This window comes from Bidens hawaiensis, unplaced genomic scaffold (genome assembly GCF_021521415.1).
Source record: "Bidens hawaiensis isolate Kalapana, Puna unplaced genomic scaffold, B.hawaiensis_p1.1 tig00419429_1, whole genome shotgun sequence".
NCBI lineage: Eukaryota > Viridiplantae > Streptophyta > Magnoliopsida > Asterales > Asteraceae > Bidens > Bidens hawaiensis.
Window position 1 is genome coordinate 10,807 of NW_027504857.1, and position 17,253 is coordinate 28,059.

General features: G+C 31.0%; 2 protein-coding genes, 1 long non-coding RNA gene and 1 other non-coding gene across 4 annotated transcripts; 3 read left to right on the forward strand and 1 right to left on the reverse strand.

Moving 5' to 3' along the window:
- The first annotated feature begins 303 nt into the window (after positions 1-303).
- Positions 304-2,161, forward strand: LOC143608750 (uncharacterized). Its single transcript, XM_077083701.1, has 7 exons — positions 304-415; positions 510-541; positions 684-833; positions 913-986; positions 1,079-1,197; positions 1,280-1,363; positions 1,774-2,161. The coding sequence occupies exons 2-7, from the start codon at positions 535-537 to the stop codon at positions 1,877-1,879; spliced, it is 540 nt and encodes a 179-aa protein (XP_076939816.1). The 5' UTR covers positions 304-415; positions 510-534; the 3' UTR covers positions 1,880-2,161.
- A 746-nt stretch (positions 2,162-2,907) lies between these two features.
- Positions 2,908-2,988, forward strand: TRNAL-AAG (transfer RNA leucine (anticodon AAG)). The gene has a single exon. It is a non-coding gene; the product is annotated as a tRNA-Leu (tRNA).
- Positions 2,989-4,712: 1,724 nt separating this feature from the next.
- Positions 4,713-5,185, reverse strand: LOC143608777 (uncharacterized). Its single transcript, XR_013149322.1, has 3 exons — positions 5,073-5,185; positions 4,895-4,981; positions 4,713-4,815 (listed from the first exon to the last, which is right to left on the reverse strand). It is a non-coding gene; the product is annotated as an uncharacterized LOC143608777 (long non-coding RNA).
- Positions 5,186-9,312: 4,127 nt separating this feature from the next.
- On the forward strand, positions 9,313-16,326 carry LOC143608754 (replication protein A 70 kDa DNA-binding subunit E-like). The gene is made up of 13 exons (XM_077083705.1): positions 9,313-9,368; positions 9,665-9,739; positions 11,382-11,547; positions 11,648-11,915; positions 13,947-14,046; positions 14,121-14,251; positions 14,349-14,435; positions 14,505-14,641; positions 14,709-14,917; positions 15,023-15,113; positions 15,234-15,410; positions 15,878-15,934; positions 16,081-16,326. Exons 1-13 carry the CDS (start codon positions 9,313-9,315, stop codon positions 16,324-16,326), a joined length of 1,800 nt encoding a protein of 599 aa, XP_076939820.1.
- The last annotated feature ends 927 nt before the right edge of the window (positions 16,327-17,253 follow it).

Here is a 17,253-nt window from a genome sequence, read left to right on the forward strand (position 1 = left end):
CTACTGCGCAAAAAAACAGGGGGTTGAGAAACTTCGCCATGAGACTTATGATTACGGGTGTAAATGAGCAACACTCCGCTCATTTTGACTTACGAGATCTCAAAAAAGTTAAGTCTACTTCAACCCGAGTAGTTCACAAACAACTTTGCTTAACCTCTACTTAGTTCAAGCTTTTAAACGTCGATACCGACCGGGTCACGAGTGACTTATTATTAAAAAGAAGGTATTTTAATAAAATAAATAAATTTCTTTCTTTAAAAAAATAAATAAAATCTTAACGCATTTTTATTTTCACAAATCACAAAACAGCAGTGGCGACTAGGAAGTGTGAGAGAAGCGATTAATCGAGGCAAAGTAACCGGAAAACCTCCCGTCGCCGTCAGACACGTCAGCTCCTCCGATCAATTTAACACCGGTAAATCACAGCCTTCAGTTATTGAGTATTTTAGGGTTTAGGGTTTTGCAAATTTAAAATGTTCATTTACATATAATATATTTTGTATTTGCAGGCAACATTAATCAAAAGAAGCAATCATGGATGGTACGTTCCTTCATTTTCTATTACCTATAGGATCAATTTAATAAAAAAATATTAATATGTTGTGTTATGTTGAATCAATTGGGACAATTTATTCATTTACTGTAAGTTTGATTGGTGTGGGATTTGTTTGTTGAATGTCCAGTCGATTCGCAACCAATGATGGAGGAAACGGTTCTGATGGGAGACGATTTAATGCTCGGGCCGCCATCGCCTATAATTCCACCCGAAATTGCCTCTCATGTTCTTGAAGGTGTTAATTTATGTGATGGGATCTTAAGAAACCTGTTTCTGTGTAAGTTGTGTTACCGCGTTTTGTTTATTAATTGTTTTGGACTTGGTTTGTTGACTGCTTGTTTGGAAACTTGTTGCAGGCCTGCAAGTTAATGACATAGAGCCGTTTTGTCAAGAAGAGATTGTGTTGTACCGGGAGTGTGCGGAGAGACGAGTATTGTTCTTTTTAATGTTTAATGATTCCTATTTTCTCGTCGTTTGTGCGTTTGGATTGCGAAATAATAATGATGATATTAAATGTTACAGGATAAGGAGTTAAGACAGCGTCTTCAAGATAGCGAGTATAAGTTAGGTTTGTCAATGCCTTTAGATTTAGCAAAAGAACGAGCTTCTCAACTTGAGACTGAAACCACAACTTTAGAAAGGTATGCTAATTGTGTACCAATTCATAATTATTAATCTTATTTTGTTTATTATAATGTATTTTTTAAATAATCTGCATTGCAGGCGATTGATTCTTGCAAGTGGGATTGAAGGTGCAGAAGGATTTCGCCAAAGATGGAGTTTGCACGGACGTCTTACTGATACCAAGTAATATCTTTTCTAAAGTTTGCTTATATTATCTTTTGATGTATTTGAAAATTTTGATTTTATTAAGACTGTTGTGTTCCCTTGGATCTTAAAGATGACTTAGATGAGGGGCCAGTTGGTTCTAGGATGGTTGGGCATTAGGGGTAGTACTGTGTTTTATCAATAATGCATGCTCTGGTCAGTCAAACGCGACCAGTCGTATGTTTTTTTGTGATTATTAGATAAGATTGTTGTTATGTTTGATGCTTGTTAAAGGACAAATGCTTTAATAATGTAAGTTTTTGCTGAATAGAATAGTTTTGATGATGGTGTTTCTATAAAATAAATTGGTATTTTTTTTTTATCAATTTGTTTTTGAGCATTTTGCGTATGACTTTTGAGATACCGTAATTGTATTGAACATTACGCAGGAAAAGGATGGAAGCATTAAAGCAAGGACTAGAAAATAGGAAAAAAGAAGATAATGTCACAGCAAGTGTTAAAGCTCCAACCACAAGAAGATGGTTCTTTTGGTGAAAGTAGGAAAAAAAACATTGAATGAAAATAGGTCCCGGATTGCAGTGAAAATAACACAATACGGATGCAGCTTTCGGGATCTGGTTTATGTGTTTTGCCTGAAACATATGCCGGGTTTTTTGGGGGTCCCCGGTGCTCTGTTTTGCAGCGGTTAACTCCTTTTTTCTTGAGTTATTATATATTCGATTATAGGATGCATAGAATATGATATAATCATAATGTGTTCTACTTATTGAACTAAGTTTGTATGGCCACCTTTGATTGCCAATGACCTTATGTTTGTTTATGTATACTGCCTCTGGGTTTTAAGTATTAAGTATGCAAACTTTATCACAATGGTAATTGATTTGTACGCGACAAGGTTTGTTTATGTAGTACACTAGTACTTGTGCTTTCGAACGTGTACCTTGTGAACTAGAACTCACCTTTTGCCTCTGGGTTTTAAGTATTAAGTATGCAAACTTTATCACAATGGTAATTGATTTGTACGTGACAAGGTTTGTTTATGTGGTACACTAGTACTTGTGCTTTCGAACGTGTACCTTGTGAACTAGAACTCACCTTTTGCATTCAATTAAAATCGGTGTGAGTAAAAGGACAACTCATTGCATTTTAATAAGATCAAGACATGTCTAAATAAAATAATCTAGTCAAAAAACCACTAATAGGTTAATATGTTTCTGACTAGTGAGGAGTGTGCTATATATGACTGAGATATTACAGTTAATATTATTTATAAGGTATATTTATTCTATTCTTTGCTATTGATGATATATTTTTACCTTTATCTCATTTCAAGTCCTGAAAACAGATTGGATAGTCAAGATGAGTATATTTATAGCACATTAGATTAGGTTGACAAGATTACGCTAAAATAGATACTGTACATCGTTTTGTTAATAAACAAGAAGGCTATTAAAACCATGTTACTCTTATTGTTAATTATTATCTAGTAATTTTTTCACTTAAACTGATTTAATAAAGAAACACAATTAGATATACGAAAGCTAAGTCAGAAATGTATCAAAGTTGAGATGGCCGAGTTGGTCTAAGGCGCCAGATTAAGGTTCTGGTCCGAAAGGGCGTGGGTTCAAATCCCACTCTCAACATCTAATTTTGTTTTATTTTGATCTGTTTTCAAACCTTTTTTCTTTTACATAAAAAACTGAAGTTATTTTGAAAATACAGAAATGGGCTGATTATAGTCTGTACCCATCTGCTCCTGGTTCCGTTAAATCGGTTTTGATGGCCTGCAGTTTTCGCACACCGCTAAAATAGATACCATTTAACAAAAAACAATATTAACAACACTATATTACTGTAAAGGCAGCTGCTCTAAACATCTATTACAATTATGTCATGTCACTAACCCGAAAATATTTTAAACAATTTGGAATGATCCAGTAGCAGCACTATACATGATTACATGTCATTAAAACTCATCATCCCTGCTTGAATCATGAAGCAGCAAAGGGTAGTCAGTGCGGTCAAAACGTTTATCAAAAAATGACTCCATGTAGCTAGATGAACCATAATCATTCACACCACTATTTAAAAACGGATCTGAACCGTACACAAAGTTCTCTTCATTTTCATCATCAGAAAGCGAATGCAAACCTGTGTCCAGAAAGCTTAGGGGCTTACTGGCAGGTGACTGAATCAGAAACATAAAAGATTCTGAACCACGGTTTTCTTCCTTGTTTAAAGACTCGTTCAAGCACCACGTATTACAATCTTGAAATGGGAATTTGATGCTGCAATCTTCCTCCACAGCCATAAGATGCTTTGGAGTGTACGGTGAGATTGACGATGTCAGCAAATGTTCTTTTCTTATGTGTCTAGTGATATAAGGAGATGATGTTAAAAAAGACTCATCTTTTTCACTATTGTGATCCCATCCCAACAAGAGTCTTTGTGGCTGTTCCAAGAGTTTAGGCTCGGCATAAAGACAGGATTCATCAAGCTCTTGGAAGTTTCTAGGATCATGTACACGAAGAGGCTCACCAAAAGATACAATATCCTCCATGCCAAAGTTCTGAACTCTGAAACCGCTAGCTGCACGCTTGTGATTATATTGACTACTAGATTCTAAGCTAGTAGGATTCCATTCCAGGATATCCAAGCATGATCTATGGTGAGACTTGATGATTTCTCTATTGTAACCTTCTGTTTGGAAGCAGTTATACCGAATTCTATGACTTGGGGAAGGCCCGCATGTAAAAGATTGCGTAGGATTCCTAACTATATGATTAATTTCTTTGAGTTGCTCTGTTGGTCTGCAAAAACCATCATCCAAATATGATATATAATTTGAGGAAGGCCCACATGAAAAAGATTCCGTAGGATTCCATTCTAGAAGATTTTTTTCTTTGAGTTGCTTTGTTGGTCTGCGAAAACCATCATCACATGAAAACGAATCTGTAGAATTCCATTCTAGAAGATTCTTTCCTTTGCGCTGCTTTGTTGCTCTGCAAAAACCATCATCCATATATGATAATTTTTTAGACTCCATTAAGTTTCTTTTGTAAGCTTCATGACTCTTGATTTGTGCAGCTGATTCTAAATCAGAAAAAGGATGCAGCTTGTATTTAGAATCATATTCATTTTGATCAGGATCTATGCGAGTCTGCAAAATGCCAGCTTTTTAGCAAACAAACCAACATATTCATATCAAATAGAATATTATATGAATTCAAATCATACATTATTATCCTGGGCCACTGGGAGTATCCTATTGATGAGAGCAGATACCAAATCAAACCTGATATATAATAACTAATCAAAGATGTTTAACTAATAAATGTCAGGATGTGGAACAATTAAGATTGTTGAATTAACTAACCCTTCTGAAGAGAGCTCACTGACATTATATAAAGATTTATCTGCTGCCAAGTAGCGTAACCTCTCCCTCTTTGCAGAAAATACTCCTTTATTCCCTGCTAAAAAGCTATGTTAACTGAAGAATTACTAAAAACAGACCGCATCAATACAATATATTAATCAACAAATGTTTACCAGAGGTTTTTATTTTGCCGCCCACTGATGGAGATAAGCAGTTATATAAACCAGGCCTAACATTTTGAACATTTGCGCCATCAACCGCTGCATCACATCATAACTTAAACTTGCCTTAAGAACTATTAAGAGTAATCCTTAATTAATTGACAAGGCATGACTGATCACATATTCTCACCAGAATTCTTTGATCCACGACACGGGGGTGAAAGAAAGGAATAATGGGCCTCATTTTGTTCTTTCTCATTGGGCGATGAAGATCTAGCATACGTAATGCTCTCTTTTTGCACATTAGGCATCTCTGCAAAGTATAACTTGTAACTGTCAGAAAGTACTAAATACTCACCTATAGAGTATAGACAACTTATGTAGCATCAAATATATCAGATATTAATGGAGAACCTTCTCTTGTGAAATTATGGTTGTGTTGAACTTTGCTTAATAATTTGTTGTCATGAGAATTTGGATGTTCATGTACATCACTACAAGCATTCTCTTTAACTCTCTTAAAAAACGCATATTCAGAAGTTTTTGCAGCCAAATCTCCACAGCCACCTGGAGTCATAAAGTCCTTACAACATCACCAACAAGTGGAAGGATACAAGAAGCTAAGTTTCATTGCAAACATCTATTCCAAATCTTCTATATCTAAAAAATAAAAATTATGGATGACACGTGACATCCTTTTATGCCACCTAAAAGTCGGTTTTGATGTCTCTCTCTCCTATTAAATATTGGATCCCACATGTCGACTTCTAGTGAAGTCTAGATTTTGATTTTCCACCTCTCTCCTATTAAATAATAATTTTCTTTAATTTTGTAAATACTATAATTACACCATAAGTCATATTCTTTAACTTTTTATAAAACGCCCGAGGTCTATGATACGCTATTTAAAATAACTAAAACAACTATTTAACCTGTGTAATACATAGGTTTCTAACCTAGTGTTTTATGTAACTTCAACATTGAATTGATGTTATGAGTATATTGGTGGCCCGAAGGTGGCCCCGCCCGCCCCCTTTTGGCTCAGTATTGTAAATTTACGTGTTTTTGTTTGAAATATTTAAACGTAGTGTAAAATATGCTACCAATAATACCGCTAATGGATGCTACCAACAATACCGCTAATGAAATGCATGCAATGTAAAATATGCCGACTCACCTCTCGGATCACCGCCGGTTTCCGATCGATTAGAAGAACCATTTTGTCCCAAATTAGGGATATCATGAACTTCACTATCACCAACTTCCATTCTTTTAACCTTCTTTGTACCTATAATGACCAGACAACAGCTTCAGCTAATCAATTCCAGCACTATACGTATTCAGAATTACAAATAACACTCAAGTTACCTTCAACTCCATCGGTATTTACACGGCGAAATTGATCGAAACGACGGTCTCCAATGATAGCTCTGATTGAAGTGCTCCGAACATTGCGTCGTGGATTGTTGTTAGGGTTTGGTTTGGGTTTCTTGGCGTTCTGACGCATCGTTGATTTGAAATTTGGGATTCAGAAACCCTAGTTTTTGATATGTGAGTTGCAGATTCAATTTTTGGCGCCAAATTGGAAACGGTTTAGTGATGGTAACTTTACCCTTTCACCTTTTTAACAAGACATCCGTTTAAATAACAAAATATCACCGATGTGACAAGTTAAAAGAAAATAAATGAAACAAGTAAAAGGTAGGCAATATCTAAAAAAAATGAAGGAAATGTGAAATTTTGAGTTACCATGGTGACCATTAGTGTAATTTACTATGTCTCTTGATGAGATGATTTTAAGTTTCTCATAGATGAAAATATTTTTTTTGATTATTTGGAATCGATTGTATTTTATTCTTGCTCCATCTCCAAACACAAAAAACTTCTTAACTAATACCAACAACTAAATTAAAGTCGTCATTCTACGTCTCCAGTCTCTACCTTGCGAATATCTCTTTCATGTACTTGATCACTCAAGGTTTTAGTTCTCACACGCTTTATACTTTTTTGTATAAATCTAATAACCCTAAATGACCCGATGGCCGAGCTTTCTCCATTCAAGACGAACCCATGCTTCTTTGCTCATCCACTCGCACTGGAAGAGAGATCGAGTGCGGGTGGGGTTGGATTGTTTTTCTTTTTCTTTTTAGTTTATATAAACATAAGGCTGATAAGATAATTTTGCATGAACTTGATAGAAATATTTAACGGACGTCTACTAAGGGTAACAAATGAATAAACAATGTGTACAAAATGGGTAATTTATGAAAATTTAAAGCAAATGTGTGATTTTGATTTACTATGGTGTTCATCGTGTGATTCATTCTCTCGACCCTAAGAAGCTTCTTATACCAAATAATGCCGGAATCATTGTGAAAGGAAAATAACCCATAACTATGTCAAATTTGGATAAAAAGGATTGTTGTCACTCTCTTTTCAATAATTATCACATCATGAAAGCCTAAAACAAAAACAAATAAAAGAGAAAGATTTATCCACCTAATCCTCTATGATAACTTGAAATAAAAGTATTCAAAATAAATCTATACTGATAAAAAAATGATTACTAAATAAAAAAAGATAGATGACAGTTATAAATTTTCTTCTTTTGACCCTTAAAAGTTAAAACACCATAAAACATATTTCTTCTCATGGTTGACTCACTTGACTTAAAGCATGTTTGGGATTGAGTTTGAAAAATGTTTATTGTCTTTTTTAACTCTTTTAAAAAGCTAAAACAAAAAAAGTTTTTGTGATTGCCAAACACATTTTAATTTATTGGCTTTTAAAAACATCAATAAACCAATAAACATTTTACAAACTAAATCTCAAACATGCTTTTAAGTTTTAACTCACAAAAGAAACTAGTACTAAACCCAACAGATTTGCCAACATACCCATAAACGTCACTTATCAACCTCTCATCAATTCTTAGACTTTTTAACTCATTTTTAAAAATATGAATGATATGGGTCAATACCCACCCAGTTTAATATTATTCGGATCTCTGTACCTTTTCTTTCTTTCCAAACCCTAAATCACAAAACTCTCCCCCTATCCATATTATTGCCCTTCCACGGCCGCTCCTACAACCACTGGCCGCACCGCCACTCCACAACCTCTTTCCGGTTTCCATCCATCCATCGATCGAAAACTCTCCTTCAAAGCCAAATATGAATACCGGACCGGGACTCTTCTCCGATATTGGCAAGAAAGCCAAAGGTATTTCAATTCAATTCGATTCACTATTATATTCAATTCGCCCTAATTAATTTGTTTGAACTAATTATTAATTTGTGTTTGTGTTTAGATCTGTTAAGGAGTTCTCAAAACGGTCCATCATTTACATCATAGTATAATAAGCTTAACAGAAATGTAAATGTGTGTAGTTGTCATAATAATGTCAAGATAATACATTTTATGTTTATATTCAACTGGATACTGTTCTTTAAATCAATGAATTTTAAACTTAGACTATATAGTATTAGATAATTAACATTTATAATTCAGTCAGTTCAGATAGTTAGATTCAAGGAATGTTTGGCATCCACAAAATCATCACAATGCAAACACAATATTTGAAAGAAATTTCACTCGAATTTAAAAACAAAATTTTACAAAAACAAGGGTTGGGACCAGTTTCAACCAGATCTGTTACCTAATTATTAATTTGTGTTTGTGTTTAGATCTGTTAACGCGGGATTACATAACGGATCAGAAGTTTTCTGTCTCCACCGTCAGTGCCACCGGCGTTGTATGTATCTCTGTCTCTTTTTCTACCCCTATATTCATGATTTGGGATTAAAGAAATGTTAGGGTAATGGGATTAAAGACAGAGATACATTTGTAATGGGATTAACCATTAAATTTCCTAGAATGAATTATCTCCACCGTCACTTTTCTATAAATCAATTAAAGATAGGGATAATGGCTTTAAGTTGGGTAAATAGGAAAGGGCAAATTTTGGCATAGTATGACATTTAAAAGCAAAAAATAGTTCAACATCTTGATTATGAAAAGTAAACTTTGATCTCTATATCGTCATATAATTAGTTCAAGAGCTTGATTATGAATGTTGTTAACTTTTTTGTTGTTCATTTTTGCATCTGAACATTCACTCTATTCTTCAATAGCATAACATCAGGGTTACATTTTTGAACAATAATGCATTGATTGGTATTATTTAACTAGAGGAAAAAATTGATCGCTGTTCTTTTTTTTCACTTAAACAAAAAAAAATATTTTTTATGTTTGTAATTTTTTCATAATAACTATTTAGACGCGGTTTGTTGTAAAAGAAAATCAAAACCAGATCATCATCATGTCATTTTCAGAATACCGGAGAAGAGTTTAATAAAGAAAGGAGACATACTCAAATGCCTAATTTATTCTGGTTACTTTGTTGCAGGAATTTTGTATGGCCAGTTTTGATGGCAAATTTGGCCCGCATTAGAGATGAAGAGAAATATATGCATATGACTTTACGGTACATATTTAATGATTTTTATTAATTGGTATTATTAGCATTGAAATGATATAACACGTCCACATATCAAATCATAGGAGGTCCCCGAAACTAATGTCGAGCCAGTTAAGGTGGTGGTTACAAAGAGCCTTAAAGAGATGGTTTTGGATTCTGAAAATAATGGTAAGTTTATACTTGGTTTTACACTTACACATAAATATTTGGCCTATTGATTTAACTGTTTTAAACTTGGTTTAACACTTACACATATAAATATTTGGCATATTGATTTAACTGTTTTAAACTTGGTTTTTCAGTTCTACTAGAGGTCTATGCACCATGGTATGGACATTGGAACAAGAAGTTGAAGCCTTTAAGAAGGTGCTAATCAGGTACAACTACCACCTAATATTGTTTTTGCAGTTAGAAATTTTGATACGGAATAATATTAAAACATTACAATTTTATATGGTTAACTTTTAATTATAAAGTTAAACAAAAAAAAAGATATTTTTACAGTTTTATATGGAATGTTTCTTTAAAATTTTCATGACAAGATATGATTTAAAGTCGCTAAAATTTTAATTCTAAAATTTTCATCAAGTGGTATTCTTTAATTATAGTAAAGATATTACAAATAATTTGGGTCAAAATAAATGTGTAATTATATTAGTTAACTTAGAAATTTATATGGAATGTATCTTTAAAATTTTAAATTAATTTATATAACTAAACTGGTCAACTTAATCCACTAATTTTAGTATCCTTCAAATATCCCCTAATTTTAGGGGAGTATTATTTAAATTCTAACAACCGATTTTCCTTATTTACGTAGTTCAAATAATCAATACTATATTTCATAATATTGTAATATTTCTAATAAAATTGGGATTTTTTTTTCATATTATAAACTAATTTTAACCAAAAATAAAAATGTGTAATTATATTAATTAACGAAAGAATCGGTTAAAGACGAGATTTCGAATTCACATAATCATGAATTCAATAACACATAATCGGTTAAAGACGAGAAAAAATGGTATAAATTTGTATTTTAGATAATATCTTTAAATTTTCAAATTGATTTCTATCAATAACATGTCAACTTAATCCTCAAATTTTTGACTCCTTCAAATATTCCATAATTTTAGCGAAATATTATTCAAAAATTAACAACCAATTTTCCTTATTTACTTTTTTCAAAAAAAAGATATTTTTTTTGTTTGTAATTTTTTCATAATAACTTTTTACACACGGTTTGTTGTAAAAGAAAATCAATACCAGATCATCATCATGTCATTTTCAGAATACCAATATAGTAGTTAAAAAATAATATAAAAAAAGGTGTAAATACTCAAATGCCCAACATTTTTTATACTTAGCACCCTAAATAGGAAGATTAAGATAAGAACACAAAAACAACAAACTTTAATCTTTTATTAACATATAATTTGTTATAACTTTTAGGTATCAATTCTGTTTGGGTCAACTCTGTTTGGGTCAGTTTTATTAAAATATACTTTTTTTTTTTCATATTATAAACTCATTTTAACCAAAACTAAAGATGTGTAATTATATTAATTAACGAAAGAATCGGTTAAAGACGAGATTTCGAATTCACATCATCCTGAATTAAATAACACATAATCGGTTAACGACGAGAAAAAATTGGTATAAATTCGTTTTTTAAAATAATATCTTTAAATTTTCAAATTAATTTCTATCAATAACATGTCAACTTAATCTCCAAATTTATGACTCCTTCAAATATTCCATAATTTTTGCGGAATATTATTAAAAATTTAACAACCAATTTTCCTTATTTATTATTTCCAAAATATTTTCAATCCTATATATAACACACAACATCTACTATCTAACACACACCCAAATCAACTCCAGAACAATATGGCAAACATGGCAATTAACAGGTTCGTATGTGTTTTTTCATATTCCTCCCATTTTGCATTCCTTAACTATTACTTTCAATTATTTCATATGCTTATATGATTACCTTCAATTATCGGAGTACAGATCGGTCGGTGACAAGAAAATCATTATGCTGAATCAACTTCCCTCATCAAAGGATTGTATGGAAGACTCAATCATCCGTGTGCGTGTCATCCGACTTTGGGAAAATCATATTTTTGATAAACCCGAGCAACTAATCTCCATTGACATGGTCTTAATTGATGAAGAGGTATGTTATGTTATGTGTTTACATATATATGTGTTAGTTTTTGTGATATTTTCATTTATATTGCCTTTACTAATTGATATTAATTCATTTTATATGCTAGGGAAACATGGTCCATGGGAGCATACTAAAAAGATTTATATACAAGTTTGAGAGATATTTAGCTGAAAAGGCATGTTACATCATCAAGAATGTTTCGGTTGGTGACTACGGTACTAAATACAAGTATGTGGACAACGACAAAAAGGTCAATCTCTTCCTCAAGTCAACTGTTACACGTTGTGAAGATTTTGGTGGCGATTTACACGGATTCAAGTTTCAAAGCATTGATGATCTTATTGACATGGTTACTAAACCGAACACCATTGTTGGTAAGTATTAACAAAACCCTTTTTAGTATTGTGATATTTAATCTAAAAATAATGAAATTTGTAATTTTTAATCTAACCCAACTACGTGTGTTTGTGGAAAGTTAGTTATACATATTAATTGTTAATATTAATACGATATTTAATGTAGTGTAAGATTATATGTATGTCATATATTTGTATCACAATTGTAGTTTTCTATAAAGCTGAGACTTTTATTGTTATTGTACATAAATATAATAAAAGCTAGATAAATAAATATCATAGTTATTAAATGCGACAGGCGTACAAAAGGCGAGCATAATAAGAATATAATAATCTAAAACAAAACTGAATTTACTAATCTAATAATTAAAACAAAAATAAAAAAAACCTGCATATTAATAATCTAATAATCTTAAAAAAAACTGCATATTAATAATCTAATCTAAAACAAAAGTTAAAAAAACTTAATATTAAGAAGTAAAACAGAATATTAACAAAACAGCATAATAACATAAATTAAAAAAAAAGTAAAACAGAAAAGAAAAAAAAATTAAAAAAACCTGTGATCGGCTGCTGCTACTTGAACTTTATCTCTTAATTTTGTTAACCCTGAAATATTTGGTAAGCTGTTAAATATTTATCACAAAATTCAAACTAAATAAAAAAATAATAATAATAATATAAACTGCCGATTTTCTTCCTGATTTGTCGACTGATTCAACATGGGCGGCATCACGTCGCTTCGCCCAGAAACAAAAAAAAACATGCGCAGGGGCGATCCGCCTTTAATAACTATGATAAATATTACATATTTGATCACATTATTAATATACATAAAATACAACCTTAAATAAAATGGTGCAACAACTGAACAACATTGTATAATATAAATAAAAACCTTACATTCTGCTTCAAATCGTTATCTACCTGAAGCTGCAATTATATATATAAACAGAGCAGGCTAAACAACATATTTATGCATAGATACAAATACATATCAATTCTGTTTGGGTCGTTTTTAGGTATAACTTTTTATAATGTTAACTTTTAATTAAAAAGTTAAACAAAAAAAAACATATTTTTTTTGTTTGTAATTTTTTCATAATACATTTTTAGACACGGTTTGTTGTAAAATAAAATCAAAACCAGATCATCATCATCATGTCATTTTCAGAATAACAATATAGTAGTTTAATAAAGAAAGAAAACATACTCAAATGCATAATTTATTATTATTATTATTTTTTTTAGCATTTAGCACCCTAAATGGGAAGATTAAAATAACAACACAAAAGCAAGGAACTTTAATCTTTTATTTTTCTGAAAACTTTAAAAATAATCGAAACCAGTAAACAAAATCATCATCATTATCATTTAAAGAATACCAATTTCGTAGTTAAAAAAATAATATAAAAATAGGTATAACTACTCAAATGCCCAACATTTTGTATACTTAGCACCCTAAATAGGAAGACAAAGATAAGAACACAAAAGCAACAAACTTTAATCTTTTTTTAAAATATACTTACATTTTAAAACATTTAGGAATCAATTCTGTTTGGGTCAACTATGTTTGGGTCGGTTTTAGGTTCAAATCTAACCAATAAACTACAAATTCGGTTTTTGGGTTTTTAAAGCCATTCGGTTTTTACGGTTTTCAAAATGGGTTTAGTTTGGTTTCGATCTTTTCATTTTTACCATATGAGCTTGAAAAAATGGGTTTTGTTTGGTTTCGATATTTTCATTTTTACCATATGAGCTTGAAAATTTTCAATCTTTTAATTTTACCCAATATAATGTATTAGGGTCTATATTTACTTTTTAATTAACGATTAATTGATTATTACATATTTGGAACTATAACCTTTTGGCTACAACAGTTGTTGATTTATTACCAAATACTTAATAGTTATTTAAAAAACTCAAGACCAAACCATCGTTCTTTACCAGGCTCGGTTATTTCGGTTCGGTTACGACTGGATTTCCAGGTAATGGATCGGTTATTTATAACTGTCATCTCTTATTTCTAATCTAATTTTTGCAATATAGATGTGATTGGCGTTGTAGCTAAATATCAACCAATTGAAGACAAAGTCAAATCTAATGGTGTTGAGACCAAGATGATGTATCTAACATTAAAGGGTTTAAGGTAACTTCATTTTTATTTCAACTTTTAATAAATGTTAAATTTTTATATGATAAAACTTGCTCACATTTTTTTAGAAACAACAAGGAATTACCTTTAACTCTATGGGGATCATACGCGGTTGACATGTCAAATTATATTTTGTCAAATCCTGATCAAGCTCCAGTAGTTGTGGTCTTACAATTTGGGTTATTCAGGATACGTGAAGGTTTGATACGTTGATTATTTCTTATTGATAACGGTAAACTTTGATACCTTTTAAAAAATATTTTTTTTACTTCTTTATTATTTTTGTTTATTTCAAGGGCGTCCTGCTGTTTCAAATTCGCTTAATGTTAGTAAGATGTACATCAACGAAGACATAACTGAAATCAATGAATTCAAGACCAGGTGTTGTTTTCATTTATATTTACTACCCGTTGTTTTTTGTTAATTAGTATAAAATTTATGTCACATTTTAGGTTTCTTGGTTCATTGCCTTCTGAACCTTCATCAAGTAGCCGTCTTTCTGCACCAACTATTCGTGTTCCGTTTAGCGAGGAGTTTCTTAGCTCAACCGAGTTCTGTCAAATCATTGAACTCGGAAGAATTTTATAAGGTAATAGATTTGTTCAAAACATTTTTAATACTTCATTACTAACATTTGTCTTTCTATGTTTTTTCAGCCTAAACAGGTTATTATATGTGGAAAGATTCTTCCTATGTCGAAATATATGCAATGGTATTATTTGAGTTGCAAGGTTTGCACAAAGTTGGTCAAAGATAAAGTCAACAAAGAAGGTGAAATTGAGGGATCACCTATTCTGGATCAGTTTCGTGGGAAGTATATTTGTAATCAAAAGTGCAACAGCGCTATTGTTGAAGCTATACCAAGGTTTTTAATATTTTGTCCTTAATTCTACTCTTTTAATAATATATCTATGGTACAACTACTTTTTGTTGTATCTTTAATAAAATAAATATTTGTCCATATATGTAGGTATCATATTAATCTTTCTGTCCAAGATGCCACTGGGGTTGTCGATTTGAGTTTATGGGAGGGGCATGCTAACAAACTTCTTAAGATTAGTGCTTATGACTGCTGCTTAAAGTCATAAATGTATGTTTTAAAAATATTTAAATATTATTTTTATGTTCATACTTTATACATATAAATTGTTATTAATAGTTAATTACTAATTTATACGTAGGGGCCTCGTGATTCGGACCTATTTCCTGAGGAACTGAAGAACCTTAAATTGTTTGCTTTCAAGATTTCCCTTAATCAGTTTAACTTGACTAATCAAGGCTCTCAAATTAACATATCCAAGATAACTGAAGATGCTTTTATATTGGCGGAACTTCCAAAGAAAGTTAACTCTAACCAGGTACTAACCATCAGTTTCGTTCAACAAAATTTGTCTTGAGTTATGGTTAATAATTATTGATACATTTTTTCCCCCATTTTTATACATTTCTACTATAATCTGATCAACATTCCTTCAATATGTCCTAGGGAATCTTAAAATCTTTTACAAATATTTAGAAGTGGATTAAATTGGAAATGAAGTCCATTACTATATTTACCTAATGAAAATTCAAATGTAATTATTTATTTTAGGTTAGGAAATTAAATGCATTTTTTTAATAGCTCCTGCAATTGTGGCTTTTAACTTTAGTTTACAAAATTATTAGTATTTTATTTTCATCAATATCTTAGTATGTTTCAATTGTTATTTTAAACTTTCCATGGTCAAACGTCGCTTTAACATATAGATTTTTTTGTAAATTTCAATTCAATTGATATTCAAATATATAATTTTTCTTAAATTCGTTTGTTTAATTCATTCAATAGCATCAAGAATCCGACTCCGCTGCTGTTGATGCGTCCGTTGACACGTTTAGTGTAAAGGTATGTCACTTTTCATTTTAAGTTACTTTCCTCTATTATACAAAAACAATCTAACTAATATACAAGTAAATATTTTTTACAACATCCATATATATTTAGTATTTGACAGATTTGTTAATAGATCTTTTTTGTATTTACTTTAATAGGATGTTATCTCGGTGACCGATGACAATCTAAAAGCAGTGGAAAAAAGCACAGCAAAGACCATCGCATCCAACAATGAGAAGACTTCCCCGACCTGCTCAACTCCAACTTTGAAAAGGAATCTTATTGATGTGTATGATGTGGATGATCCTCCGACTCAGTCTACAACCAAGTCTCATTCGGTGGCAACTGTTGGTGGTGAACAAAATAGCAAGCCCAAGCTCTTGATTCCCAAAATGGAAAAATGAGGAAAACCCTCATTTTACCATTTTTAATTTATTCGTATCGTCTGTTTTGAATGCTTTGAATTTTTAGTACTTATCGACAGTTGGGTTTATTTGGTTTATGCATGCACTATTTTAAATATAAAATTCTAATGGTTTATGATTTAATTATTTCATGTTTTAATTGTTATGGTTTATGATTTTGTTATTTCTTTACAAAATTATTTGTATTTACATTAATCAACAAAAGTTTATATCACAAAATTGGTAAACAATAAATAGTATTATTATGTTATCCTACTAAGAATTCTTTATTTTATATTAACTAGGAGTACCCTATTTGACTTTACATTAACCAACAAAAGTTTATATCATAAAATTTTGTTATCTAATATTCATAAATAAAATAGGAACATATTTTTTTTAAGACTTACTATTGCAAATAACTTTTTTTTGTTTATGTTTTGTCTTTTGTAGTTGGAACTTCAAGAAGACCATTTTATGACATTACCAATGGTATTAATTCTATATTATAACAAAAATATATCACTTTCAATAACTTATTTGTTAATTATGATCTATATTTAAACAACGCGAAGCCAATATCACTAACTTAAATCTTAATACAAAAAATATGAGCTATACTAAAACTGTATTTTTTTTCCTTTAGCCGTCGAAAACACAAGAACACATTTTCAAGACATTACCAATGGTTAGTAATTTACGTTATCGTTTATTATACACACTATTGGTTATCCATTTAACATCTACTTTTTTCCATACAAATTCAAATATTTAGGAATTCTAAATATAATAAATCTAAACTTCTATTTTTTTTGCCTTTAGCTGTCATAAATGCAAGAAGACCTTTTGAAGACATTACAAATGGTTAGTAACTTTTTTTTACGTAACAGTTTATTATACCCACTGCTGAGTTTCAATGTACCATTT

Coding starts and splice junctions, on each gene's coding strand:
- LOC143608750 (XM_077083701.1), top strand. Junction 1,198..1,279: donor GAAACCACAACTTTAGAAAG/GTATGCTAATTG, acceptor TCTGCATTGCAG/GCGATTGATTCTTGCAAGTG. Junction 1,364..1,773: donor GGACGTCTTACTGATACCAA/GTAATATCTTTT, acceptor AACATTACGCAG/GAAAAGGATGGAAGCATTAA.
- LOC143608754 (XM_077083705.1), top strand. CDS start 9,313: ATGGCAAATTTGGCCCGCATTAGAGATGAAGAGAAATATATGCATATG. Junction 14,047..14,120: donor CTAACATTAAAGGGTTTAAG/GTAACTTCATTT, acceptor ACATTTTTTTAG/AAACAACAAGGAATTACCTT. Junction 15,411..15,877: donor AGAAAGTTAACTCTAACCAG/GTACTAACCATC, acceptor TTCATTCAATAG/CATCAAGAATCCGACTCCGC.